The 27,363-nt window shown below is 40.6% G+C and overlaps 1 protein-coding gene across 5 annotated transcripts in view; it reads right to left on the reverse strand.

The window, feature by feature from the left end:
* SAMD12 (sterile alpha motif domain containing 12) overlaps positions 1 to 27,363 on the reverse strand; it is a 343,905-nt gene that overhangs the window by 184,069 nt on the left and 132,473 nt on the right. For 4 of the 5 annotated variants that reach the window (XM_036232982.1, XM_036232981.1, XM_036232983.1 and 1 more), the window contains exon 3: positions 13,867 to 13,996. In XM_036232982.1, coding sequence (XP_036088875.1) covers positions 13,867 to 13,996 — 130 coding nt within the window. The remainder of the gene's footprint in view (positions 1 to 13,866; positions 13,997 to 27,363) is intronic. The other variant, XM_036232980.1, reaches the window with a different exon arrangement.

Consider the following 27,363-nt stretch of genomic DNA (forward strand, 5'->3'; position numbering starts at 1 on the left):
GCCGAGGAATGTTTATGAGAGGCCTCGGATGCCAAGATTAAGGATTTGGACTTTAGCCAGTAGGCATCAAAGTCTTTTTAAGCAGGGAGTGACCTGGTCAAGTCTGATTTAAACCTAGGCCAGAGGGATGGACGGCAGTAAGAACAGCCCGGAGGGGATATGCGCAGGATACAGAATGTTTTCAAAATGAAATGCGAAGCTGGCGGCCGCCAGTCTGAAGACCCAGAAGAAAGGGAAAAACAGACAAACAAAATTCTGGTGTGAGAGGAGGGAGAGGAGCACCAGTTAGGGTATTATCCTTGGGGGAGAGAGAGATCTCTTCCTCAGGGATGTAAAGGAGGCAGGTTAGGAGGGGTAAAAGCAAATAATACTGCAAGGAGGATGTTAAGAAAATTCATCACTATTAATCTTGACTCTCAGAATAATGAGAAGGATGAAGGCTTTGTGAAAGGGAGATCCAGAAAGGTATGAAACCACGTTTGGAGATCCAGAAAAGGAACGAGCTAGGTGTAGATAAAAGAATTATTTTTGGAATATGAAAACAAAAACAAATGAACAAAACAAAAACAAACATGCAGAGGCAGACAACAGATGGGTGGCTATGAGAGGGGAAAAGAAGAGGGAGAGAAAAATGGGTAAAGGGGCTCAATCGTGAGGCGACAGATAGAAACCAGACTTTTGGCGGGGAACATGATGTAAGTACTACAGATGCCAACTGAGAATGCTGCACACCTGGAACTTATGCAATGCTACAAACTAATGTCACCTTAACAGTAAATATTAAAAAAAGATACACACACGTATGCATGCAAGAAATATCCAGTAGCTTCAGGATCTACCTGAACCAACAACTCATACATTGGTGATCTCTCTCATGGCACATTTATTTGATTTTTTTCCAAGAGTGCTTCGAATTTGTCACTTCACTTGTCATCAAATACGCTATATCATTAATGGGTGTTGAATGACATTCAAGAGAGGAAAGTCTAATTTCCTTAGCCTGACATTCAAAGCCTTCTCTAATGCAGCTCTCAATGCATGCTTCCGATCCAGCTCCACCTCCGTCTCTGTTCCCTCCTCAGGATTTGGAAACCCAAGTGCTTTCGGGCTCCGGCAGGTAACCCAAGGAAAGGCAGGGTCTGAGGCTACTGGGAGTGGTGAGGGCCACGGCTCAAAAGCTATTATATTTTCTACTAAATTTTCCTGAGGGCCAAACAGAATACATGAATACAACTTGATGTTTTAGGGGCTTTCTCCTCTAAAATTCTACAGGATAAATTCAGCCTCCTCCAAGCAGATTTCCCAATCAACCAGACTCATAGGTATCGATCAGTTCCTTCTCAAATCCTTCATGTTGAGGTTCTGCCTCATTCACTCCTGCTTCTAAGATGCTATCTTTCATAGCACAGAGGTCAAAACACAAGCTTTGGCTTCACGCAGCCCTGGGGTAAAATCCTGACTTTGCTACTTACAGTCCTGTGTGACATAACGAGAGATACCTAAGTGTTCTGAGTCTCACTTTCCTCGTTTGCAAAATGGGAATAATAATAATAATAATAATATTACCTTATGGGGTTACTGTGAAGATAAAATTGAATAATGTACGCAAAGTACTTACTGGAGTGCTTGCATGTAAATACTCAATAAATATTTTTTAGAAATATGTTTTTCCTCAACATGATAATAATTTCCTTAACGGTAAGAAGTAAATCTTCTGAATTCTTTATACTCAAAGCTGCTAAAGATATATCTTAGGAGCGATCGATGCTAAGTATATGTTTGGGAGATAAACTGAGATTTATTTGGAATAATTATTACTACTCAAAAAAAGGATTGGGCAAAGCAAAATTTGTGTGGGCTGGGAAAATAGAAACTGACTGAAAGGTTTTAAGGTCCTAATTAGAGAATTGAGATACTCTTAATGAAAACAAAAAGTACACATGCACACAGTTATATACAGATACCTGTATGTAGAGATATTCACACATAGATACATTTAAATAATTCTTTACCACTTGCAAAGTGATTTCTACATTCTCCTTTGCTTCTTATGAACTTTATTATGGAGTCCGTACAAGATCAAAAACAGCAAGAATAAGTACTACCAACTTTGTAAGTTACACATGAACATAATTATATTTAGAAAAAGGGTAACTGAGGCTCACAGAGGTTCAACAGACTTGGCCAAGGTCACACTCAGAGAACAATCAGTGGAGGGGACTCCATCACAGGCCTGACAGCCCAAGCTTTCTCTACACTTTCATAACTATCCAAGATATGAAGGTTGGCAAAAGCAATTAAACAGCCACATTACCCTAAAGTTAATGTGAGAATTGAAAAAATATATTAATGAGGCTGAAAATGAGGAACATGAGAGTCCAAACACAATGGCCTAAAATGACACTGGCCAAGGACTCTTGAGGACAGTCATATTTCATTTAAAATAGTGCCACAGGATCTTAACTATAATCAATTACATGATCACAGGCTTTAGCTTCCTCCACTGATGACATTGGCATCACGCTCATCAATGTAAACACCGCCATCTGAAGGGAGAGAGTCATTGGGCCGTTCAGCAGGTTGCCTCTGCAAGGGCCTAATTTCTAATCCTGCAGTAAGTACAGTGACAGGTTCTGCCCGTGCAACCTGGCCTCTGTGAGGGTGGGGGCCGCATGGCCTATTAAGGTTCAAACAGGAATTGGGAGCAAAACCAAGGGGAGAGGGGGGGGATCTCCAATTTTGCAATCTGACTTCAGTACCTTTCAGAACCCACAAAACAGACACAGTGATTAACAGTCATCAGTGGAAAAAAAAAAGGGGGACTCAAATAGATACAGAAGCTAAAAGACAGGGGCTTATCAAAAGAGATTGTGCTTAATCGATTTAATTTTCTCTGATAGGGTAAAATGCTCAGTGTTCAAAGTTAGCAGCAAAGGAAGTTAGACATTTGGTCACATTTGATTTAAAATCATGTGCCATTCTCAAACTTGAGGAGTGGAATAGAGAGGAAGAAAAGAGGGAAAAGCTGGATCTGGTTGAGAATAAGGAGCTTGAGTCTGTGGCCATGAAACCTTCATTCTGCTTCTGGGATTTGGAATGGAAACCCACCCTTGCTAAAAGGGTGTCTTACCCATTTTAAGTCCTCACTCTGATTACTTCTAAGCAAGGGAACCTATTGGACTTACTCCTGAGAATGGTCTCCTAGTCTCCCACAGTAATGTGACCTAGCGTTTGACACGTTCTGGTGATCTGAGAAGTTGTGTGCCCTCGTTACGTGAATAACAGGAGCTGGGAGGTCCCTCCCAGTCTGACATCCCATAAATCAATGGTGTCCAGCTTGTCTATCTCACTGAAATTAGCACCGTGCATGGCCCATAGTGGTCCTCATTAAATGCTTATCAAAACACTAATAATTTTATTGAGCCCCTACAACAGGCCTGGCACTGTTCTAAGTATTTTCCAGGTTTGATTCCTTTCATTGTAACCAGCCTGTGCGGGTCAGTCCTACTGATGTAAAATGCTCTGCAACTGCTCAAGTCGCCCACTGAACTCCAAACCTCCCTTCCTCATCTGTAACACCTTGCAAGATCAAGAGCTACTAATCTGCTAACACGGAACAGTTCTGGGCATAGTTCTAGGAAGCTGACGGATAGCCTCTCATCATGTATACGCACTTCCCAGCAGAGCCTCTTGCACATATAAAACCTCCAAGAAACAAGCAATATTATTAGAGATGTCAGGGATTTTCTAAAGCAGGACTGCTCAACAGTTACAAGTTTCCTAAGAATGCTCCTTTTGACTGGCGCTGGCATTTCTCAGGTCTTAGAAGTCTTTGGCTTGGGCTCTGCTTTCTGGTGCTGGCTGGGGAAGGGCAGCAGAGGGTCCGGTGAGTGAGGGGGTGCTCTCTGGATGACGGTTCAGAATGCTAGTTCCCAGCCCGAGCTCCCCATTTCTCAGTAGTGGGACCTAGGTAAATCTTTCCCTCCAGTCTTAATTTCCCAAATTACAAAACCTACAAAGGTGGGGAGGGGAGGGGGAAGTCCCCCAAGGGAAAACTGAAGTATGTGGTCCTGCGAATGTTCCCACCTGTTCTGACTGTAATAATTCTACAGTGGGCAGTCAGTGGGTGACACAAGGGTGGTGTATGGGGGTGTATTGAAGTCAACTGGGTAGGTAAAAAAAAAAAAAAAAAAAGACTATCCCTTGTGTGTTAGTTCTCTGACCTATGAAACAACAGAGTTCACTTGGTGACAGATTCCTTCTTATCCTGTCAAATATCATCACTAATAGTAAATAAAGGCTGTTTTTAGAATGTCAATAAATGTCCCTTTAGAGTAGAAGTTTCCTGATGCTAGTCTACAAAATAGTACTGTTCTGTGATGAAAATGGGAAAAATAAAAATAATGCACTCTTTTCTTAAAATTTATTCCATCTTAAATCATGAGATTGTGTGTGTGTGTGTGTGTGTGTGTGTGTGTGTATGTTCCTTTGGTTTCTAAAATGGTGCTGAGGGTAGTTTTTAATTTACAAAAAAATATTAATGGGTAACGTACAAAGGTGGCAACTATATGTTATTTCAAAAACATTTTCTAAATTTTAACTCATTTGTGAAATCCAAAAGTCTTGAATGCACTGGTGCAGGTTCGGACAAGCAGAATCTCTGTAAGACAAGAAAGTTGTTCTTTTGTCAGTGGTAACTTTCCAGCAACTGGTAAAACTCTACCTTTTTTATATAAAAAACTGTTCTGGTATCTTCAGATTACTCTTGCAGCAAAAAATGCAAAAAATAGCTTTTCAAACTCAATCTCTTTATATAGCTATATAAATACATATAACCGATAGATGCATATAAAAACCATGTGTGTCTAATTATCTATCATCTTTGATAAATGATCCTATATCCGGTACTGATAGATTAGAATGACATTTATACTTTTTCCTAATAAAAATGGTATGCCATTTTAGAAAATCTGCAAGGCACACACAGTTTTAAAAAACAATAAATTTCACACATTTTAAGTTCCACGTAGATAACTTTTGACAAAGATATAAAGCATTTTCTTTAGCACAGAAAGTTCCTTTGCTCCTCTGTACAGTCAGTCTCCCTTCTACCCCCCACGCTCAGCGACCACTGATCTGTCACTGTAGGTTAATTTTGTCTGTTTTAGAGTTTCATGTGATTGGAATCACACAGTATGTAAATTTTTTTTTCTAACTCCTTTAAGCACAATATGAGATTCGTTCATGTTATTGCACGCATCAGTAGTTGGGTTCCTTTTTTATTGCTGAGCAGTGTTTTTGATGTGAATATAGCTCAATTTGTTTATCATTTTGCTCTTGATGGACCTAAGAGTTGTTTAGAATTTTTGTCTACTTTGAGTAAAGCTCCTTTGGATAGTGGCAGACTGGCATTTTTTTATGAACATGTGTTTCCAATTCTCTTGGATAGACACCTCAGAGTAGAATTCCAGGAACATTTAACAGGTGTTCAATTAACTATAAAAGAAATGTACAGTTTTTAAATCAGGTGGCACCATATAATACTTATAATAACAATGTACTAGAGATCCAGTCACCATTTTTAGCGACACTTGGTATGGTCAGTCCTTTGAATTTTAGCCATTCTATGTAGTATAAAGTGGTATTTCACTGTGGTTTTATTTGCATTTTCCTGATGGCTATACTGTTGAGCATATTTTCATGTACTTATTGGTCATTTTTAAATCATCTTTGTGAAGTATCTAAATCTTTTGTCCATTATTATGAAGTTGGTTTCTTCTCCAGCTAAGCAAGAATTCAGAGTTATGTCTCCTGCATGTGGCCTATTTTCCAGATTTGAGGAGGATGATGTACCTCGTGGCATCGATTCTCTGATGAGTTAAAAAAAAAATCTATTTTTAGTTTGTCCAGCTTTTTCTTGCAAAGATCTGAGTGATGACCTCCAAGCTCTTTACATATCAGAGCTGAAACCGGAAGCCTTCTGTAGCTAGAGGAATGATCACCTGACTTTCTTCATTCATTCTATTAATGTGGTGAATCACATTGATTGATGTTCAAAAACTAAATCAACCTTGCATTCCCATGCACACATGTCATGATGTAATATCCTTTTTGTCTACTGCTAGATTCAATTTGTATTTTGTGAAGGTTTTTAGGTTTATGTTCACAGAAGTTATTAGTCTATACCATTCTTGTAATATCTGTCAGGTTTTGGTATCATGGTTAGTCCGGTCTCATAAAATGAGTTTAAAAGTGCTCCCCTTTTCCTCTATTTTTAAAACAATTTGTTTAAGTTTGGTTACTAATTCTTGCCTGGTTTAATTCATTGGAAAAAGCCTTTTGTGCTTGGAATTTTCTTTGCAGGAAGTTCTAGTTTAAGGTGTAATTTATTACAAGATATGTGACTATTTAGATTTTCTAGCTTTCTGAAGTCAGTTTTGTTAAATTATACTTTTAAAGGAATTCATTCATTTTATCTAAGCTATTGAGTATACTGGCAGAAAGCTATTCATATTTTCTTATTATCTTTTAATGTATGGATTTAGTCATAGCCTCATCTCCTTTTCTGATATTGTCTTTTTTCCCTCTCAGTCTAGACATTTATTAATTTGGTTTAACTTTCAAAACAGCAACTTTATTGCTTGAATATTTTCTGTCTCACTGATTTCAACTCTTACTTTTCTAACTTAAGGTAAAAATTTAATTCATTGATTTCCGATCTTCTTTCTTTTCTAATACAGGCATTTAATACTATAATTTTCCTCTAAGTTCTACTTGTATAACTATATCACACAGATGTTTGAAAGATTACAGTTCATAACATTTTCTAATTACTCTTTTGATTTTCTTCACCCGTGTGCTTACTTGAATGTGTGTCAAGTTTCCAAATATTTGGAATTTTCTTGCTATCTTGTCAGAGAATATACCCTGTAAGACTTCAGTTTTTTAAAATTTATTGAGATTTATTTAGGTCCCGGCATAGATATACCACGGTGAATAATTCTCATAAACGTGAAAAGCGTGTGTATTCTGAGGTTGTTGGGTATAGTTTTTTGCCCGGCAAATGGTAGTGGCTACATTTTAAAAAATAAATGAATTAACTATGATTTAACAAATAAATGGATAGAAAGGGACTGGTCAAGGGGCTAGAATGGAACTGTTTAGAGAGAAAGGAGACAGACATGGTGCTGGACTGAAGAGGAGACGGTGACTGCAGAGGAAGCTGACGGCCACGGCTGCAGGGGCTGTCGCCGAAATGGAGGAGGAGACGGTCATCTGGACAGGCATGCATCATTTTATTGCTCTTTGCGTTATTCTGTGTCACATATATTGCATTTTCATCCACATCGAGGCAAGACCCTCCACCAGCAAAGATTATGACTCGCTGAAGGCTCAGATGATGGCTAGCAGTTTTTAGTAACACCGTATTTTAACATTAAGATGTGTATGTTGCTCTTTAGACACGATCCCATCGCACACTTAACAGACTACAGTACAGTATAAACATAACTTTTACATGGCACCATGGCTCCACCGAGGGCTAGCAGCAAGAATCTGTCCTGGAGGCTGTCACCAAGGGCTTTCTAACCAGGGAACCTAAACAGGACATAGGGATGAGTTTCACTTAAATTTCAGCAGAACTTTCTAATAGTTCAACTTTCCAACTGTCAACTTAATGTGACAAGTTCCACCACGGGGCCCATGCTGAGAGGTACGGGACAGGTTACTGAATGCAGATGAGGAGGAGACAGAAGGGCTCTCTGGAGCAGGAGGTCTCCGGACTGACGCCTGAAGGGAAGCTGGGATTACCCAGGTAAATGGCTGAGTGTGAGGCTGGCAGAAAGGACCATGGCATTTGAGAGCCCTGCACTGCAGCTTGGAGGAGTCCGGAAGAAGGAAAGCCCAACACTGTAACTCCCACTACAATGACAACCACCGCTCCCTCCAAAGTCTGAGTACAAAAAAAAAAGTTTGCTTTAGAAAATTATGAAATGTCATCTATAGGTGTATTGGCAAAGGCTGGCTGGTCATCAGGCAGGAATGCTGGAGAGGACACACGGGGAGACATTTGGTCAAACTGGTGGGAAGACACTCATTCCCCACTCTTCCTGTCCCCTCGTGGAAGGACTTCCCTGACCGATGCCCCTGGCCTCTCCTGCCCTCTATCTGGTGCCCGTGGAAGCAGGAAATGGGCTTGCTCAGCTCGGCCTCACGTTATATCCTCTCTTGTGTGACCTGTGTGCCTGATGTAATCTGCTTTCTGTCATGCGGTTAAAAGGGCCAGTGCCCAGTTGTGCCAGTGATTGGAATGCCTAATTTAAAGGGAAAAATTCTAAGCGAATTAATTCGTCTGAAGAGCCAAATGACCGTCTCCGAAAAGCTTTATCAGGAATAAAGCTGATATTCTGTTCTTCATTCAGACTTCTCATTGAAAGGGGTATTTTTTACCCACCCCCAAAAACGTTGGATGACATCTTAAAGGACGTTCCAACATTCAGAAGTCTATTATCCTGAATCATCAAGACAACCAAATTCAGCACTCTTGGTTTAAGAATGTTGAGGAATATAATAAAAGTCATGTCTGTAAGCTTTCCATGAAAAGAGGTTAAAAACGAAGAATAAAAGCTGTTACTGAAAAATTAAGTCATGATGATGTCAGAAACTTCCCTAAGCAGATATAAAATGCTGCTTGAAGTTTAATAAAAAAATGTAGAGCAGTTCATACAAAAGAGGAATATAACAAAATACAAAGATATAGAAAAGTAGAACATAATATCCAGGGGGAAAACCAATAAAGACAAGAAAATGTGCAGATAAGGCGCAGTGGTGGGTAAATGCACCCACGCTTTATTTGGCTAACCTGAATTTTATTAAATAGTATTCTCATAGGTACATGACATAAAGTAATTATTCCACTTCTTTTGACACTTGTTAACTACACACTCCGCTCAACTCCATGGGTAACTCTCACCATAATAAAAGACGAGATGACATTGCATAAGTTTAAAGGGGTGGGACAGCTCAGAGAAGTCAGCCCTGAAGGGAACCATGTTAGCAAATACACAGCCTGAAGGTCTGAGAAAGACAAAGAGGCTTCCTCTCTCTTTAACAGCATAAACGGATCTGCCAAATTTCAGATGCTACATCCCAGAAGAATATTTTGTGAAGGGGAAAGAGATACAAATGGGCGGTGGTTGAAGCACAAAAGGACCAGAAGTATTACTTGTCTCTTTTGCAGGACCTCATTGAGAAATATGACCATTTGCAGGGAAAATCTGTAGGATGACTGTTTATTCCTGCATAAATCTAGACATCAAAAGGATTCCCACTGCCATCCACAAAGCAAATGGCGTGGAAACCTTTTACACATTCAAAATAGCTTTTTAAAAAATGTTTTGTATTCTGGGGAGGTCTGAGTGCTTCACCTATGAAAATAAATCTTTAAAGCTGGCAGGGCAAAGAACCCTTTGCGGATGGAGGATTTGGCGCTGAAGGAGGTGAGCTGACTTTTGCAGCCACCACAGGAAGAATACCAGACACAGCCAGGGGCTGAAATGCCTCAAACTTGAAAAGATTCTTAACTGCGCATAAAAGAAAATCTGAAAAGTTGACGGCGAGCTTACACCTGGCCCCAGGAGAGCTTCCTCATCAGCATTCTGACGCTGGCCTCAGAAAGCTGGGGGGAAAAAATCTTGCAAGCACAGGAAAATAGACAAATTTCTTTCCTTCACGCCTAATCTGATGACTTAAATCTATCTATCTTAATGCCTCTCAGGTGTTCTAACCATCTTATGCCTTTTTAAGAACTCTTTCTGCAGGGGTTAACACTAGCAGCTTCTCTTCCGATTAAACACATCAAACACATCTGCCACAAAATAGTAGGACCTCCTGAATGCAATGTTCTCAGAACTTCTAATAGGAAATTTGCAGGTTTTGCATGCTGATGGGTTAAAACGTATCTTAAGTTTTCTTAGACTTTTGAGAAACTGGGGGTTAGTTCTGTTTAGGATTTAATGTCCTTCAAACAAAGGCATCAGAAAATGTTAACACACTGGAATTACTGGCTAAAATATAAATTTAAAAAATTAAAGGACTACTGAGGTTAAAGGGTAATTTTTCAAAAATGCTAAAATCATGACCCTCATCAATACAAAATTGAACACGTTTAAGATTTTATTTAACTCATTAATGAGGAAACTAGGAAGATGTTACAACAGTTCAAAGGAGGATCAAACAGTAGACACTTTATAGATCAGGAAGAGTAAAATGAATGTAGAAATGGAAGACAAGACTCACCTTTTCCACAGCCTCTAGGCAAGTCAGTTGAATCTCTGTGGGACAGAATTTACGTGTCTATAGCAAGAGTTATTTTATAGTGCTATCAGTTATCTATAACTTACAGAATTGTAAACCAGCTCTGCAGAAACACAACTAGATAACCCCAAACGGTGTGCTATTTCCATGGACGCAACAAATTTTTCTCAACACAGATCACTGACCACCTTACTCATCCCTGCATTCCCCAAACCTGGTACAGGATAGATGTTCATAAGTACTTGCTAAATGAACAAATGTCTGTTAAGTAGCAGGCATTAAGCTAGGCGCTCAACATGTATTATCCTATTTAATCTTCCCAGTCACGCTTAAAGATAAATATTGTTCTCATTTCACTGATGAGAAACTTGTGTGATGTTGTACAGGTGTCACCCATCAAAGGCTGGGGGTGGAGGACAAGGCGGGAGGATCTGACCCACGTCTGTGATCAGAAAGCCTGCCCTTTTTCTTTGTACTTAATATTTGTCCTTTTTATTTATTGTCACTGTACCGTTTGCTTGGAAATTAAAGGATTACTTATATGCTACATTGATATACCATGACTCCTTGATAAGCATAATGTGGGAGATCCCTACTTTAAGAAAAATAAATGAACTGCAGTACTTGAGAGACTCTAAGCCTAAATAAGAGACACCTGAGCATCTTGATTGCAGCCTTGTAGACAAGCGCAGGCTATTTACCAGCCCAGACCTTTTTCCCCCCTTAGGCACTCATTTCCCAATTTTCATGAAAATAAAGGTAGATGAATTCAACACTGTTTATATATGTTGTTTATAGTCAAAGGAATCAGGACAGCACGTAGGAAAAGAGCAGCAGCTAACTTTCACTGCATGCTTGTTACCATGACTGTGAACTACCTATCACAGCAACTCCGTCAGGCGAGTATTATCATCATCCCCTTTTTGCAAATGGAGAAAGCCAAAGTACATCAGGTAACCATCACAAAATCACACAGTTCTGGGCTTTGGCCTGACACTCATAACCACAGCCCTGACCTCTCCCTAAGTCATTCTACTATCTGCACAGGCTGCTGAGGTTTGCTTTGCAATCACATGCCTCAGCATTTTATAAACCTCTTTGCCCAGTTGATGCCAGCCTCCAAGGGTACTAGGATTCCCACAACTTCTAGCATCACAGGGCTGGTGACTGCAGGCTCACCTAAGTCCTGAAAGCTATTTTCTGGCCATTTGGCACTTGTGATCATCTGGGTACTTAACATTCACTCTTGGGCCAGAGAAGAGGGGGAGACAGCGGTCTTCTGAGGCCTCAAACAGGCAAATGTCAAAAAGATATGCACCAAATGTTAACCTGAAATCGTCCTGTCTGTTCCCTAAGTCCCCAAATGATTCCCTGCTTTCTTTTCTTCCTGGAAAAGAGGCTGCCCTTAGAATGAAGAAACAGCATGTTTTTAGACACCTCTCGATGAATCTTAATAGTGCAATGCTGGCATGCAGAGGTGTTAATAAGTGGTTGTCTTAATGGTTTACTCATATTATTTCATTTAATTTGACAATGACTCTCTGAGACAGGTACTATTATTATCTCTATTTTGGAGATGGAGATGTGAGGTTAAATAACTTGCCCAGAATCCTTGCCAGGATCTTGCCCAAGGTTTCAAGAAGGTTGTGACTTGCCAATGGCCAGCAGTGTTCACTGGAGACCAAGTGTGCCACCAAAAGCAGTAAGATGATTACTTAAAACACATGTCATTCCCACACTGCCTTTCCTTATGCCACCTAACAGAACGCCTCGGGAAGTGGCACCATTTCCTCCACAGGCACTGAAGCAAGAGATCTTCATTTCTGAGGAACACGCTCAGCCTCTTCAGACCATTATAAATGCGCACCCTTCCCTCAAGGGTATCTCATAATTCTCACCCCTAATAAAAGATAACACTATTTTCCAATAAGATCATGAAAAAGGCTTTGCCCTTCCTATCACACGGGCGTTCAGAAACATTAAGCAGACATTAACTGACGAAGGCGACCATCATCAGTCAAATGGTTACGAACTGATTTGATCACTTGTAGGGGTTGAATGCCTGCTCCTAGAAGGGATTTTCTTATATTCTTAAGGGAAGAACTAAGAAATAAAAGTCTAACACCTGGAATCCAAGATAAGTTCCACCTGTAATTTCAGGATTTCAGAAATTTCATCCTTATGGCCATTACCTCTAGTTGTGGGGAGAGGGAAGGCACATTAAGGACCATTTTTATACTTAGGTCAGGAGGATTTCACGCTCTGTTAACTCAGCCTGAGTTACGCTTGCGCATGTGCCTTATATATTAAACACTATCGACTGGGTGAGCAGGACTCCATGATAACCTAGTGCAGTGTTTTGTAAACCTCAGTGTTAAAAACCATTTTTCTAAATCAAGTTTTCTATATAATTCGAATATATAAAACAGACGTAAAGGGAGCTGCTTTGGTGACATACCCGCCCCTGCCCAAAGGACACTCCTTGTCCCTCTGGCAGCCTCGAGTGTATCCAAGGGCTCCACAGAACACACTTTGAAAACCACCCGTCAAGTCCTGCTCTAGGAAGGTGGGATCTGCTCCAGATCTCATAGCTCCAGGGTAAGAAATGAATTGCGAAAATAAATACTTTCTGCTTAACATGTCATTTTCCAAAGTAACAGAAATGAACAGAACACAGCGAGGTTAGGATTTCAGAAGACAGAAAGTCTGTGTTTGGAAACCGGCTTGGTATCTAGACTGCTGAGCTACTCGAGAGCAAGTCACTTTCCCATTAGAGTGATCTGTTTTCTCCTAGAAAAAAAGGGAAGAATCAGGACTCTGACATTTTTTTCCTCTTAGAGCACAGTTGTGGTGCATAGATAATATTCCTCAGTCCTATTTTTTATCACGGTATTTGCAAAGGAGGAAGGAGGGAGCAATGTTGCCACACAAAGCAGAACCGTTTGGAAGTCCCTGTGACTCTGATGGGCTCCCATGGTGGGCCTATCCGCTCCTCTTAATCCACCCCGCTCTTTGATTAAGGCTGGTTTCTAAGGGCTTTGATAGTTCATTATGCTGTCATGTTTTCCGCTTCCAAGTTCTTCTTGACCACCACAGAGTTCTCGAAGCTCCTTGATCTAAATGGAGTCTTAATTTGTGCTATGAAGATATTCATCTCAGGGGGAGTAAGTTAGTATTACTATATTCACTTCAGGATTCTCCTACAGAGAAATCTTTTTTACTTAGACCACATACCTACTGATCCTGTAACCAAGCTAATTTGAAAGACTTCCTCCCTTTCCTTAACATTACTTTTATTTTTCTCTAGAATCCCACACCCCCTGACCCTGATTCCCACATACTTCTAGACGCTCCAAATCCATGGTTCTCTACACCAATGCCTGATGCTTTTTAAGTAGTCTGTCTCGCACGGACCTGGAATGGATCACCCCTTTTAACGTAAACCTACACCAGAAAACTTCAGCAGGGAGATGCTGTCTCATTGCAAGGGTAAGGGAAAGGGCATCATGCTGGGGAGAGGGAGTGAAATATTTTGGATACTGCATACTTTACCAGTTATGTCATGCTGTTTGAATGACTCACTGTAGATCTGATACTGATTCGGACAGTGTTTCTTCAACCACTTGCAGACATCCTGTTGAGTCCACAGAGCCACGGGTTTTGACAGCTTCACTGTAGCTGACTATAAATAAAGAAGGAAAAGAAGGTCTGTTAATGCCAGTCCCACGCCTAGAAAGGCATTACTGTTAGAGGTTCTAGAGTGTGCTAACGGCTGCAGGCGGGATGTTCCCCAGAGATAAATATCTTGCTCGTGTCCCCCCTGACCTCAGCAGACCTTCCGAGAAAGTGTCCATCTTTTGCACGCTGATAATCTAGGGCCTAGTACAACACTGGTCCTGGAAGGTGCTAATAATTATTTTTTAAATGAACGTTACAGATTTAGATATCGCATACTAAAATGTGCAAGTCGGCCTGGGAGCTCCGGGCCGAGGGTGGCCCTGTAAAGTCTAGGAACATTAGTTATGCCACAGTGGGGAAGCAAAATGTCAATTCTGCCAGCATGTGGGGATGGTAATAAGATAATGGGGGTAGCCAGACCTCATGTGGAAGCCAAATGGCCAAGGCCCTTTATTGCTCACTGAATCTTTTAAGGAGGTGCTTGTAAAAGCAAACCAAACGCAGGGGTACAAGGACCCAGCTTTTGACAGATGGCCGGTTACAAATACATTCATTAATTAACAACAGTCAACTGTGCTAGATGCTGGTATTCCTCATGGATCCCAGGCTAGACGAAAGCTCAGCTCTCTATAATTTTGATCATTCAGGATCAGTGTTTGCCAACAAAGTAAGATATAATGTTGACAGTTTTCAAAAAGATGTTAGGTGGCAAGCAGACCTGGCCATAAACATTGCAGACCTTCTCACTAGGGCTATTCGCTTTTGATTCTTTCAGTTTTTCAGATTAAGTCAAGAGGAGCGCCTCGATTTTGCATGAGTGTGATTTAACACCTTTCTGACACCTGCTAACTTGTTTTTGACAAAAAGAGGGATCCCTTCAGCCTCAGACCCCTTAGTAGGAAGCAGTATATCTAGCATCTAATAATTGTTGTTTTACTTTTATTATATTTAGGTTTGCCTTTATTTTATGGAAAATAAATTACAGCAAAACTAAACCTTATAGTCAGTAGTTATATCTAGTTTGCTTTAAAAAAATGATTAAAAAAAAGTGGGTCAATTTTAAGAAAAAATTAAGGAAACATTAGTACAGGTAATAAGATAATAAAAACAGTGGAAGTGGCATGCAGTGATTCGAGTTTAGAAAACACAGTGCTCAGGTGTCATTTTCATTAGTATATTTCCAATTGTATTATTCTTTGCATCATTATTTACAAAATAATCACAAATGATACTTATCACGTTTTACTTCATGCTGTGTTAATTTTTTCTCTGACTCTTAAGTGTGATAGATTATATTTTCCAAAAGTGCTTTTTATTTATTGTGACTGGCATTCCTCCACTGATATTTGGGGCTGATACTCACTCCCCTTTGATTGTGGCAGGTCCAGGACGGTCCTGACCAATGAAGTACAGTGGAATTGATGTGACTTCGAGGGCAGGCCATATAAAACATACCATTTCCACCTGGCTCACCCTCTCTGGCACTCGCCTTTGGAACCCAGCCACCATAGTGTGGGGACGCTCGCGCCACATGAAGAAGCTATGTATAGGAGTTTTGGCCAATCACCCAGCTAAGGACTTAGCTGACAGCAGCCACCCACACCAACCCTCAGACGAATAAGTAAACAAGCTTCCGATGATTCCAGCCACCAGCCTTTGAGTCTTTCAGCTGAGGCCCCCAGACACCATGATGCAAGGAGAAGCCAACCCTGCTGAGCCCTGAGTGAATTCCTGACCCATATCATTCATGACTATCAAAAATAGGTATCTTGCACCACTAAGTTTTGGGGTTATTTGCTTTGCGACCATAGGAACAAGGACCCTAAGTTAGACGGACACGCAGTGAGGACAGAAGGGTCATCACTGTGCTCTCCAGGGTGCCTCCCACTCAACAATGCTCTGTACAGACACAGTGAATGAGCGCATGAATGACCATTCTTGCCGAGTCTGGGTTCACAGGTCCACTTATTTAATCAGCAGTGAATTTCAGGTCTAGCCCTTGCCGCCCTCCACCCACCTGTGCTGTGCTCACGTGGCTCCTAAGCCAACGTGGCCTCCTCCTTCAGCGCTCCACCCCTGAGCCACGGGCTTGCCGGCCATTTCCCTTTGACCTCTGTGTGCAACCGTATCGACAGCTTTCCTAATTTTGATGAGAGAGAAGGACCTTTGGCGTGGATGGTACAAGTGAGTAAATGTTCTGTCGTTTGGTTTTTCCCCCTTTTACCTGTCATCACCTCTTTTCCTCCATATGATTAGGAAACGAGAACTTTGGCTCTTTTAGCTAGAAATGCACTTACCACCACGTTTTACAAGTCAGCACCTCTGAATCTGGCTCTTTCCTGCTGAGAATTTTCCTTCGGATTAGCCGAATGAGTTCATGGCTGACACATCACTACCCCGAACCCCTTGCAAGTTTCCTGCACGTAAAGCTAATCACTTCTTTTTGAAAACTCCGATAAACCAGTCACAGAAGGCTGTCAATTAGGAAGGGAAAGGCAAGAGGATAAAGTTGCTTATCCATCAATATCCTCAACTTCCTGGAGGGTCACTCTTTAACTTGCTCATTTCCTAGGAAACAGGACCCTCGGGACCAAGACAAGTCCATTCCCCGGAGACTCAGGTGGAGATACACTCAAACACGCCTAGTGAATTCAGAATGCATCCTCGCCAGCCCACCATCTGCTTTTGTTATAAATTTTCCTTTTTATCATAAATCCAGGTGTTCTGAGGCTAACACTCGAGGAGCTTCGTCGTTTTTCCTTCAACATATCTTCTTGCTAAGCAGTCATTTGGTTGTCACTTGCTCTAATGGCAATAAAATCTATGCTTTAGGCATAGGTTTTTACGGCTATATGAACCTACTGGGATAGACCTCCATGTAAACTGGTATGGCAAATAAAATGGGGAGGGATAAAGATTCCCACCACCAATAAGCACTGTTTGTCTCTCTGTAATCAGACAGCATACAAGTATCAGCCCCATTTATGTGTTGGCTGATTCTTTGTCTTGGCTTTATTATGAAATTATTATGAGCTAGCTCCACATTAACTAAAAAGCCATAATGACTCCACTTGCTCTGGTTTGCTGGATGCTTGGAGTGTACCTTCATTCGTTTTGCCTAAACTTCTCTTTGTATAACACTTCAGGTCACCTCAATATTTCTCCTTCTATTCTGATGTCCCAGCCCCAACGACAACCAAGGATGTCATAACCTGATTCCTTGAAAGAGCTTAACCTTTATTTCTATGTGCAATTTAAAACAATAAGCATTGGTTCAACTCACATCAACCTGTTTCTCACATTGTCTCATTGGGGGGTGCACAGTTATCAAATCGTAAGAGTTCCATCGTGTTATTGTAACCACCCTCTTTTCCTCTGTCACCCAACACTCACACTACTATTTATACTCAACTCTGGCCAGTAATATTCTCTGATATGCTATGTATTTTTTTTCCCCCACAGTAGGAGACTAAACCAAAACAATAGTTCATAAAACAGGGAGAGTATTTCATATTTATTAGAAATAGTAAACACAAAAAGCAAAAAAAAAAAAAAGTTCTACCCAAAGGCAAATGTTAAAAAAAACATGTGCCCCAGTTTTCTTACTCCATGTTCAGTCTGCTACAGGTTCTCTGGATTTATAACTCTGGAGACAACTTTGGTTTGTTCTGCTGCCCTAAGAGAGGCCTGAGGCAGCTTGTTATTTTAACCCCTACACACTGCGGCACCCGGCAGAAATCCCAGGCATTTCCCTGCTGAATTGGTCCAGGCCTTTTTATAGACAAGCTGAAAGTGCCTTTACTTTCCATTTCACAGGGAGACCTCACTTTATGCAAGAGACACATCTTTTGTTTGCAAATTACTTTTTTTTTTTTTTTTGGCAAATGATCTTATTTTATGCAACAATATCAGCTATCCTTACGGTAAACTTTGATTTGTATTAAACTGGAAAGAACTCTTACGTTTTAAATTTTTAAGGTAAACATGAAGCTTTTCTGCTAATAATTCATGCTTTAAAGGAGTTTGTAACGGAAAGAACATGTACGAAACATTGTTAAAGTTAGATTTAATTATCTCTTACATGTTTTGCAACATAAATTCTCTTTTAATATACTGTGTTTTGATTTATAAGAGAACACTGCAAATTTTAAGCTCTCAATGGCTGTAAATAGGTAAGCTGACATGAGTTTTCACAATCAATGAGTTGATTGTGAAAAACTAAAGAAAGCGTGGATTGCCGGTATCTACTAGAAAGACCAAGCGAGCTTTATGGCCAAATTAGCAGAAAGTGGGAAACACGTTTGCAGCATCTCATTTATATGCAACTGCTTATAAGTATTCATAAGTGTTTACAAGCTCGACACATTGCTGCTTCTTCTCCTGCGATGTTTTTCTTTAGTTCCCGGTTAACTATTTTATTGGCTTTCATTGCGTAATCTTTCTCAAGGTTAGAGAAGGAAAGTAGATTGGAGGGGAAGGGACACACATACACCCCAGCAAGCTGGTGATGTCTATTTTAGCATTTTGGTGCTCATCCACTCAGAAAAGGGCCTCTCAATATCAGAAAAGACGGGCTAATTCACAGAATACTTGGCATTTTAATTAATTAACTTCGAAGTACCAATAATGCCCTCTTCGGTCACCTTAACACTTTCGTGAATGAAGGTGTTTAGAAGAAATTTTAAAAGTATCTCCCTATTGTATTCTGTTTCCCAGGCAGCTTATGAGATCCACAGGGCCCTTCTAGGATTTGGGCCAAACTATCGTATGCTAAATGAAGCTCTTAATTATTATGAGTCACATCATCGGGTTATACCAAAGTTAGAGGAAATACACAACTTTGAATTTTCTTCAAATTAATCTCTGTCAAACTGGGGCTTTCATATCCTCAAGGTAAATTTTTATAAACCTCAATTTTATTTTGCACGTTTCAATCCACCATTTGAGATCCTTATCAACCAGCATATTGGTTATTCTCCTGTATTTGTACCACCCATGCAAGAAAATCTTTTTGTGGTCTTTAGTAATTTTTAAAAATACAGCTGGGTCCTAAAAGTTTGAGAACCAGTGTTCTAAGACATCATTGTAGTGGTGTCATTAAAAGTAAAAAAAACTGTTTGGCCTGATATAATTTGTTTACATTGAATTTTAGTGATGGCCTTTTGCATTCTTAAATGCTCAGAACCGCAGACTCATAGAAACTTTAAGTTTGAAGGAATCTAAATACTCCATAGGTTCAAATTTAAACCCATGGCAAGAATCCAGTCCATTTTAAGACATCTAAAATGGTGGGTAGTAAACCTGGACTTTGATGAATATATTAAGGATGTGTGTGTGTGTGTGTGTGCGTGCGCGCGCGTGCAAACAACTTAACTTGGATGAGGACCAAATATCAATATCCTAATAGAAAGTAATTACTATATTTTTCTCCTCCCTCCCCTTCCCTCTCTCTCGGTAGGGGAGCTGCACAAAATTTGGGAAAACATGATCTAGATTCAGATTCTCATGAACAGCATCAGGAAATGCATCCTGTGAAACAGGCCACTCCATTGCTAATAAGCTCCAGTGGTTTAAAATGGTCTTTTGTACTGAAGCCAAAAATCGGATTTCCATCACCTTCTCAGTAATTCTTGAGTCCCGCCTCTGCAGCGACACGAGACAATCCTCACCGCCCACTGCACGGATTTCCGTTTCACACATCACATTCGTGCTCTGCGTTGTGTCTCATGCCTTCGTTTTTCAAAACCTGGTGTGTACTAACGAATCCCAAGTTACGACCCCAGTCCAGTCTTCTCTCTAAACTACAGTATTATAATACAACTGATGACTTCAGTTACATTTGCATATCTCGTAAATATTTCAAATTCGACGTGCCCAAAACTGACCTCCTGTTCTTCCCCTCAAAACTGCCTTCATCATCTCATCTGACGGGCTACACTTCCTGTTGCTGAAGCCCCAAATCTTGGATTCATCAGAGACTCCTCTTTCTCTTGCACTCCACATCTAATTTACTGGGAAAACCCGAGGGGTCTACCTTCGAATATAGCCATACTTCAGTCTATTTTCATCACTAATGTCACTACAATCCTGATCAAAAACACCGTCGTGCTGCACCTAGATTACTTCCTCCAGGTATCGAACACACTTGAGGACGTTCTGTTTTTCCCTTGCTCTTATGTTAAATTATTGAAATAGTTTACAAAGCCTCAAGCAGCCTGGCTACTCAGCATCCCCGATGAAGAGCTTTATTGCTCTTTCCCTACTACATTCTGCTCCCACTATCCCTTGCTCTTGTTTGCGAATGCCAACAATGCCCATTTCTTATTTTGCTTACAATGCTCTTCTCCCAGATGCCCACCTGGCGAATTCCCTCACTTCCTTCAAGCCTCTCCTCAAATATCACCTCCTTACGAAGTCCTGTCCTGATCCCTCTGTTTAAAAAAAATGCGACATTCCTTTCTCTGGAGCTTCCAGAGCTTATTGCCTTGCTCCACTGTCTCCTCCTCCATAACAAGTATCATCTTACGCGCTTCAGAGTTCACTTATTTTGTCTATTGTTTATGTCCTAGCAACCTCCACAAGGGCAGGGATCTTTCTTATTTTGTGAAGAATCCCAAACTTTAGGACAGTGCCTGGCACAGGGCAGGCCCTCAACAATTATTTGTTGAATGGATGAAAGAACTGTCTGGTCCGTCATCATATATAACAGTTCTTGTATCCTTGAGTGTCAGAAAACTGGTTCAAGTCCCGGCTGTGTTCTTGACATTCCCAGGTAGGGAGTAAAGCAGCCTTTCCTCTGATTAGATTCTTCTTCTATCGAGCCAAAAGAGCAGAGTCATTCTAGCACACAATTCTCAGCACGATAGCTCACATTTCTGGTCCTCAATATTTTTCTTTTTACGTTGACACAGAGAGTGATGTAATGGAAAAAACCTTGGCATTTGGAATCATGCAGACCTGAAATGAATGCCAGCTGTGGCATTCACTAGCACTGTGACCTTGGGCCGGTCAGTGGACCCGTTTAAATATGTCCCTCGCTAAACTGGAAATAATACCGATCTTGTCGTTTGTGGAAGGATTAGAAATGGTTTACCTAAAGCACTTTAAAGATGCCTGTCACATCCTGCCTGTTCAGGGAAGTATATCTTCATATACTTGAATGGCACTAACATACTCTGCTGCGACATCCCCAAGCCTGATTTGGGGCTGCGGGAGGGCAGCGCAGTGGACACAGGCTTCGGAGTCCGGCTGACTTGAGATGCAGGCATTATTAAATGGTGTTAGGTGTCGTGTGCTATGACTCAAAGAAAAACAACTGATAAAAAAAGTAGTATTCAAAGGCACCAGTGGAAAAAGTCAGTATAGAAATGAGAAGAAAGTGAAAAAATAAAGCAAATGGGAAGAAAAGGATGGACAGATAAAGAAACTAAAGTAGGAGAGGCAAAGGGATGCTCCTCCTTATCCAGGCTGGGCTCTGCTGCACCCCACAAATATCACCTCATGTTTCCTGGTGACAGGCTGTGCCACTGGTTCGCCTCAGACTCTGAGTCAGCTCTTCCCTGTCTTCAAGGACAGTCATGTACGAAGCATCATAATCCCATGTCAAAGATACATCGCAGATTCCCCAGGCACCTGATGGAGCTATTTATAAAGGCGCAGCATCCAGATGTGGAGACTCTACTGCTCACGAGCTGTCAAGTGAACACTTGCATGTAATGCCGGCAAGACCTGCCGTCTCCCAAGTGCACGGTGCTGGGGATCGGGGTCTCTAACAATAAAACCTCGTGGAGGGAATGAACAGACATGCACAGGCAGTCAACGGGAAGCAAGATGTCTCTGGCATCCCAGATGGCTCTGGTTATCAAGGCCTGCTTTTCCTATCAGCCCACATCGTTGTACCTGTCAAGAGACGTGCAGAGGGAGACGATCACGTTGTACTTGGTGTCTGCTCTGAGTACAGCAGGAAACCCACGGCTCATCTGCCCTGAGAAGCGCACACTGCAGGACATGCCGTGCGTGCAAGGTGCAAAGGTGTGCATACACTTTGAGCGTGTACCTTATGGCGTCCCCCTGTGCAAATGTTGGATGAATGAAAAGCATGACGAAAGAAAAAATGAAAAAACATGAACCATAAAAATGGTTATTGATCATCATCATTTCATAGCTCTACAATTACTTAGGAATAACTAGGTAGTTTCTGTTATAACTGATAAAAATGTACTCAGTGCAAAAGGACCCTTTGCAATACGACCCGAGGTCTTTCGATCTCAAGGTGGCATCTGCTTTTTTCATCTCTTGGGTCTGGGGGTGGGAGGAGAAGGAAGGGGAGCCTTGTGGTCTGCTCTGACCAAAAGAGCAAGGCGGAGGTGATGATGGCTCAAGTCTGAGCTGAGTTCTCAAGAGGCCTTTTTGCTTGTGCACTTTTTCTTGCTCCTCTGTAGTTACTGTGAGAACAAGCTTGGCCAGGTGTGACCCAGTCAGGCTTGGAAATGCAGCACAAGAGCTTATGAATGCCATGCCAGACAAACATGCGTAATTCCAGACAGACATACCTAATTCTGGACATACATAAATTTTTAGATACAATTTCATAACACAGCATATGGAAAGAATTGTTTTAAATATCTTAGTGAAATCACCCTTAATTTTCCCAACAACCCACAAAGTAGTTATTACATCCAGTTTACAGAGACACAGCCTTCAAGCAGAAAAGGAACTCATCCGAGGTCACACTGCTAGGAAGTTCAAACTTGAAGCTTACTTCACGATACCACTCTGCCTTGACGGACATCAGAGGAAAACAATGTGAGCTGTTTCAGTGAGGTTCTCGGTGCTAGACTGCTTTCTTAATTAAATCAATTCAGATAAATCTAGTCAAAAGCGACCCAGCCTCCGTCCTCACTGGGAACACCAAGATCAGAGCTGGGGTCGTCACTGGCCCTCCGACGCCCCCGTCCTGAGCTCTCTCCACTTTCCCGATCACGGAAGGAGGCGCATGCTTTGCACTGTGCAACGGGGCAGTGCTAATCTCCCATCTCCCAATTACGTCACCAGGAAAATGTGAATAAAACCACCTCTGCCCATCTTACGAAAGGTGTTGTGAAGATCAGAGGACATAATTAAAAGGCTGAATGTTTAGTGGTTTTACAAAAAAGAGAAGGCTGGTTCTAGGGAAGTTGTAGCCAGCATACTTGTTGGTACTAAAACAAAAGCACTAAAAGATGTTGCTGCGATTGTATTTAGCAAAGGGGCGAGGTGGGAAATGAAATCTCTGGAATATGGCAGGGGTCAGTCTACGTAAAACTTCCAGTACCAGTGTTCTGGCCCTTTAAAAGTTAACCCACATGAAGAACAGTCACTCCCCAGCTCCACGACTTCTTAATGGTAAAACGATTTGTCTATATATTCAATTCAGCCAAATGACAACTGAATTCAGGGGAGATGAGTGCTGTTATGAACTGAATGTTTGTATTACCCCAAAATACGGATGCTGGATCTCAACCCTCGATGTGACTGTGTTTGGGGATAAGGCCTTTATGGAAGTAATTAAGGTTAAATGTGGTCACGAGGTGGGGTCTTGAGCCAGTAGGATTAGTGTTCCTATTTAAGAAGAGACACCAGAGAGCTCACTCTCGTGCGCGCGCGTGCACACTCTCTCTCTCTCTCTCTCTCTCTCTCTCTCTCTCTGCCACATGAGGACACAGAGAGAAGGTGGGTGTCTGCAAACAAGGAAGAGAGCTGTCACCAGAATTGGACCATCCTGGTACCCTGATCTTGGACTTTCAACCTCCAGAGCTATGAGAAAATAAATGTCTGTTACTTAAGCTCTACAGTTCATGGAGCTTTGTTATGACACTGCAAGCTGACTAATACAGGAGCAAACTATCTAGTTTGGATAAACCGGCCAAATAATCTGACAATCTAAGATCAATAGTTTTGAAAATCTCACTACATACCTAGAATAGGGAAGAACATCAAATGGAGGTGGGATGAATTATAAGACAACAGAAAAAACCACTTTTCTTATCATTTACATTTATTTTCAAACAGACTTTTATACAATTAAAGAAAATTTTGCCCAGGATTTATCTCATTAACAAAATTACCTTTATTTTTATAAACTATCCAGAATCCATATCAACACACATGACTGTAGGGCTACATCCCCCTCTGAACAAAAAAATTATCTCTATTTGCTTAATAATTTAAGTAATTTTTATGCATCTATAATTATCCTGCTCATTTTTAATCTCCTTGTGGCTATCAAAGGAAATACAAATGGTTTAAAAAATAAGTTATACAAAAGGACTTAGAATAGAAAATACTAGTCTCTTGTCCCATCTCCTTTCATTGGAAAACTTTCTTTTTTTTTTTTCTTTTTCTTTGTGGAAGTATAAAACACATGGTCTGGTCTAATTAAATATCTCCCTTCTGCAGCCCCAGCTGTAATTTTCAGGGGCAACCTGTTAATGGTTTCTTCTTTTCAGTCTCTTTAATTTATCAGACTTAGAGAATGACCTGTGGATACTCCAATGAGAATGATCAGGAATTAGCACACATGTGATAGCTTCCTCCTCTCCTCTCCTTTTTTACTTAGTATTAATTCCAGTTCTTATTTTTATAACCTTAAATAATATAATCTATTTATTTTCCAAATAAAGATTCCTTTTGTTTTGTATACTTTTACATTTCCTTTTTACGTTTTCTGTACTGGTGCCTCTCCTTCCAAGTCCCACCTTCTGTCATCCACAGTATTATTTTTACATTGTCAAGGTTAACAGTGTATGTTTTCTGTCCTATACTCTCTACCTGATCTGCTAGGAATGTGGATTGATTCAAAGTTAAAACAATCAATAAGTTGCATTTACCTTATAATGACTGTGTAGTACTGTTCGAATGCTGGGCCAATTAGTCTGGTCTGGATTATTTTTTCTTGTACTACGTTCTCCGAAATACAATATTATATGTGCTGAGAATCTCAAAGAAGTTTTCCGACATGGAAATCAACTACATTCTTTTCTTATATACCAGCAGTTGCTTAAATTCATGCCACAATTTAGTTTGCTTTACCTAAATAACACCCATATCTTTCATCGACATTAGGAGTCACTAAACTATGGCCCCCTGAGCCAAATCCAAGCCACTGTCTATTTTTTTATGGTCCACATGGTAAATAATAATGTTTTCTATATTTTTAAATGATTAATTTTTTTTAAAAAAATAGTACTTTATGATGTGTAAAAACTATATGCAACTCAAAATTTGGTGTTCACAAAGTTTTACTGGCAAATGGCCACGCCCATTTGCATTCATGCTCCAAAGCCAAAATGAAGGAGACCAAATGGCTTACGAAACTAAAAAATATTTACTATCTAGCTCTTTAGAGAAAACGTCTGCCAACCCCTGCTCTCTACGGTGGGAGATTTTTCTCAATCTTCCAAATCATCTCCTACATTTTAAAATTTCTTTCCAAAATTGCATTTTAATTTCTATGGGCTCTCTTACTCTCTGCTGTGTTCCTTTTTCAAAAAGCAGGCCAGGCTTTTATTTTTTAATGGGTGCATTTTTAAACCTATGCAATATGGTTTTGAATTTCTCTGAGGACACTAAAGTTTTTAAAAGGAGCGTTTTTATATTTCGAAAGTTCTCTTTGCTCATGTTTGCCTTTACCTGTAAATTTCCTGCAAATATCTGGTTTATATCTTTGTCTCTTAAAGACGAATGAGGTAATGGAGAGGAGACCTGGATTTCTGTGTTTTATTAGTATTTTTATATATATATATTTATATTTGCACTGGGCTTGTTGCCTGAGTGGCCTATTACTCAGAATCCTCCCTAAATGCCACAATGAAGATGACCTCACTTTGGAGAGCTACTATCCACACAATATGCCCCACTTCATCCTGGACACTTAAAAAACACTTTTAAGAGACAGATTTTTTTTTTCTTCTTTTCTTTTTCTTTCTTTCTTTTTTTTTTTTTGCCTAAGGCATAATCATCCAGCCATTAGGCTTTCTTTCTACAAGCAGAAGTGGTCGAGTGGTTGATAAACCTTTTTTTTCCTTTCTCCCTGCTTTATGTTCTGTTTCTCACTCCTGGCCCCAATTTTACAATCCGAGTCATTTGACTCCCTTCCCCTTCCGTTCTCACTGTCATTGCTATCTTATGGTTATATTTCTTTACTATTATTTTCAAATGGTATTCAGTGGGAAGAGGAAATAGACAACTGTGCTTATATGTCATACGTACAATCTCCACATTTACTTATTTAAAAAAAATTATTGAAATAGTTTATCCATGTAAAAAATGTATGTCTACATGCCTATACACACACACACACACATACTTGTGTGTCACTGAAAAGCTAATAATTTAACCATTCCCCTATTAGACATTTAAAGTGTTACCAGTTTTTTGCCGCTACCTATTTTGAAAACCTGTAACCACCCCCTCCCTACTTCTACCTCCAGCTACTGCTCCATTTCTCTATTTTCTTCACACAACACACCTACAAAGAATCGTCTGAAGTAACAATCTGCTTTGGCACCTTGCTATTTGGGCTTCATTCCTTCCTTTTCCACGAAACATGCTCTCGTCACAGTCCTCGAGGCACGCTCAGGTTGCTAATTCTGATATCACTTCTTCCAGTATCACACCTTTCCTCCAGCGGCGTATCAGTGGCAGGTGATACAACAGAACACACTTCGTTCTTGAAACATTTCCTTCTCCCAGCTTCCGTGCATCTCGCTCTGATGGTTTTCTTTCAATCTCACTGGTTACTTTTTTTTTTTTTTTTGGCCTACTTCTCCTCTGATCAACCCTTAAATGGTATGCTTTAGGGTTTGGCTTGGGACCCCTTCTACTCTCTCCTGTGGTAACTTCAAGTCCTACTGGCTTTAAGTATTGTCAATAAGTCCATGATACACTGACTCATGCAAGTTGCCTCGCTTGGCATCTCACCTGGATGTCTAGTAGAACTTTCAGACTTATATCCAAAGCAACCTGTGATTGCTCTCAAATCTGTTCTTCTCCCAGTGTTCCCACATTTTAGTAGGCACTGACCAAAAGCCGGTAATCATCCTTTCATTCCTTTGCTTTTCCTCACCCTCCTAACCTTGACATACAAATACACAGATCCAAACCAGTACTGTTGAGTGTGTGTGGAAAATATACCCAGGATCCATACACTTACCTCCACCATTACTCCTTCCACACTAGTGCAAACTTTTCACTTAGACTTGGGCAATAAACTCCTACTCGATTCCCCAGCTTCCTCACTTGCCACGTATAATCTATTCTCCGTAGCTCAAACAGTAAACTTTTAAATATGTAAATATAAATGGGTCCTTCATTGCTTTCTTCTTCTATATA

Source organism: Rousettus aegyptiacus, unplaced genomic scaffold (genome assembly GCF_014176215.1).
Source record: "Rousettus aegyptiacus isolate mRouAeg1 unplaced genomic scaffold, mRouAeg1.p scaffold_m13_p_15, whole genome shotgun sequence".
In the NCBI taxonomy this organism is placed as follows: Eukaryota; Metazoa; Chordata; class Mammalia; order Chiroptera; family Pteropodidae; genus Rousettus; species Rousettus aegyptiacus.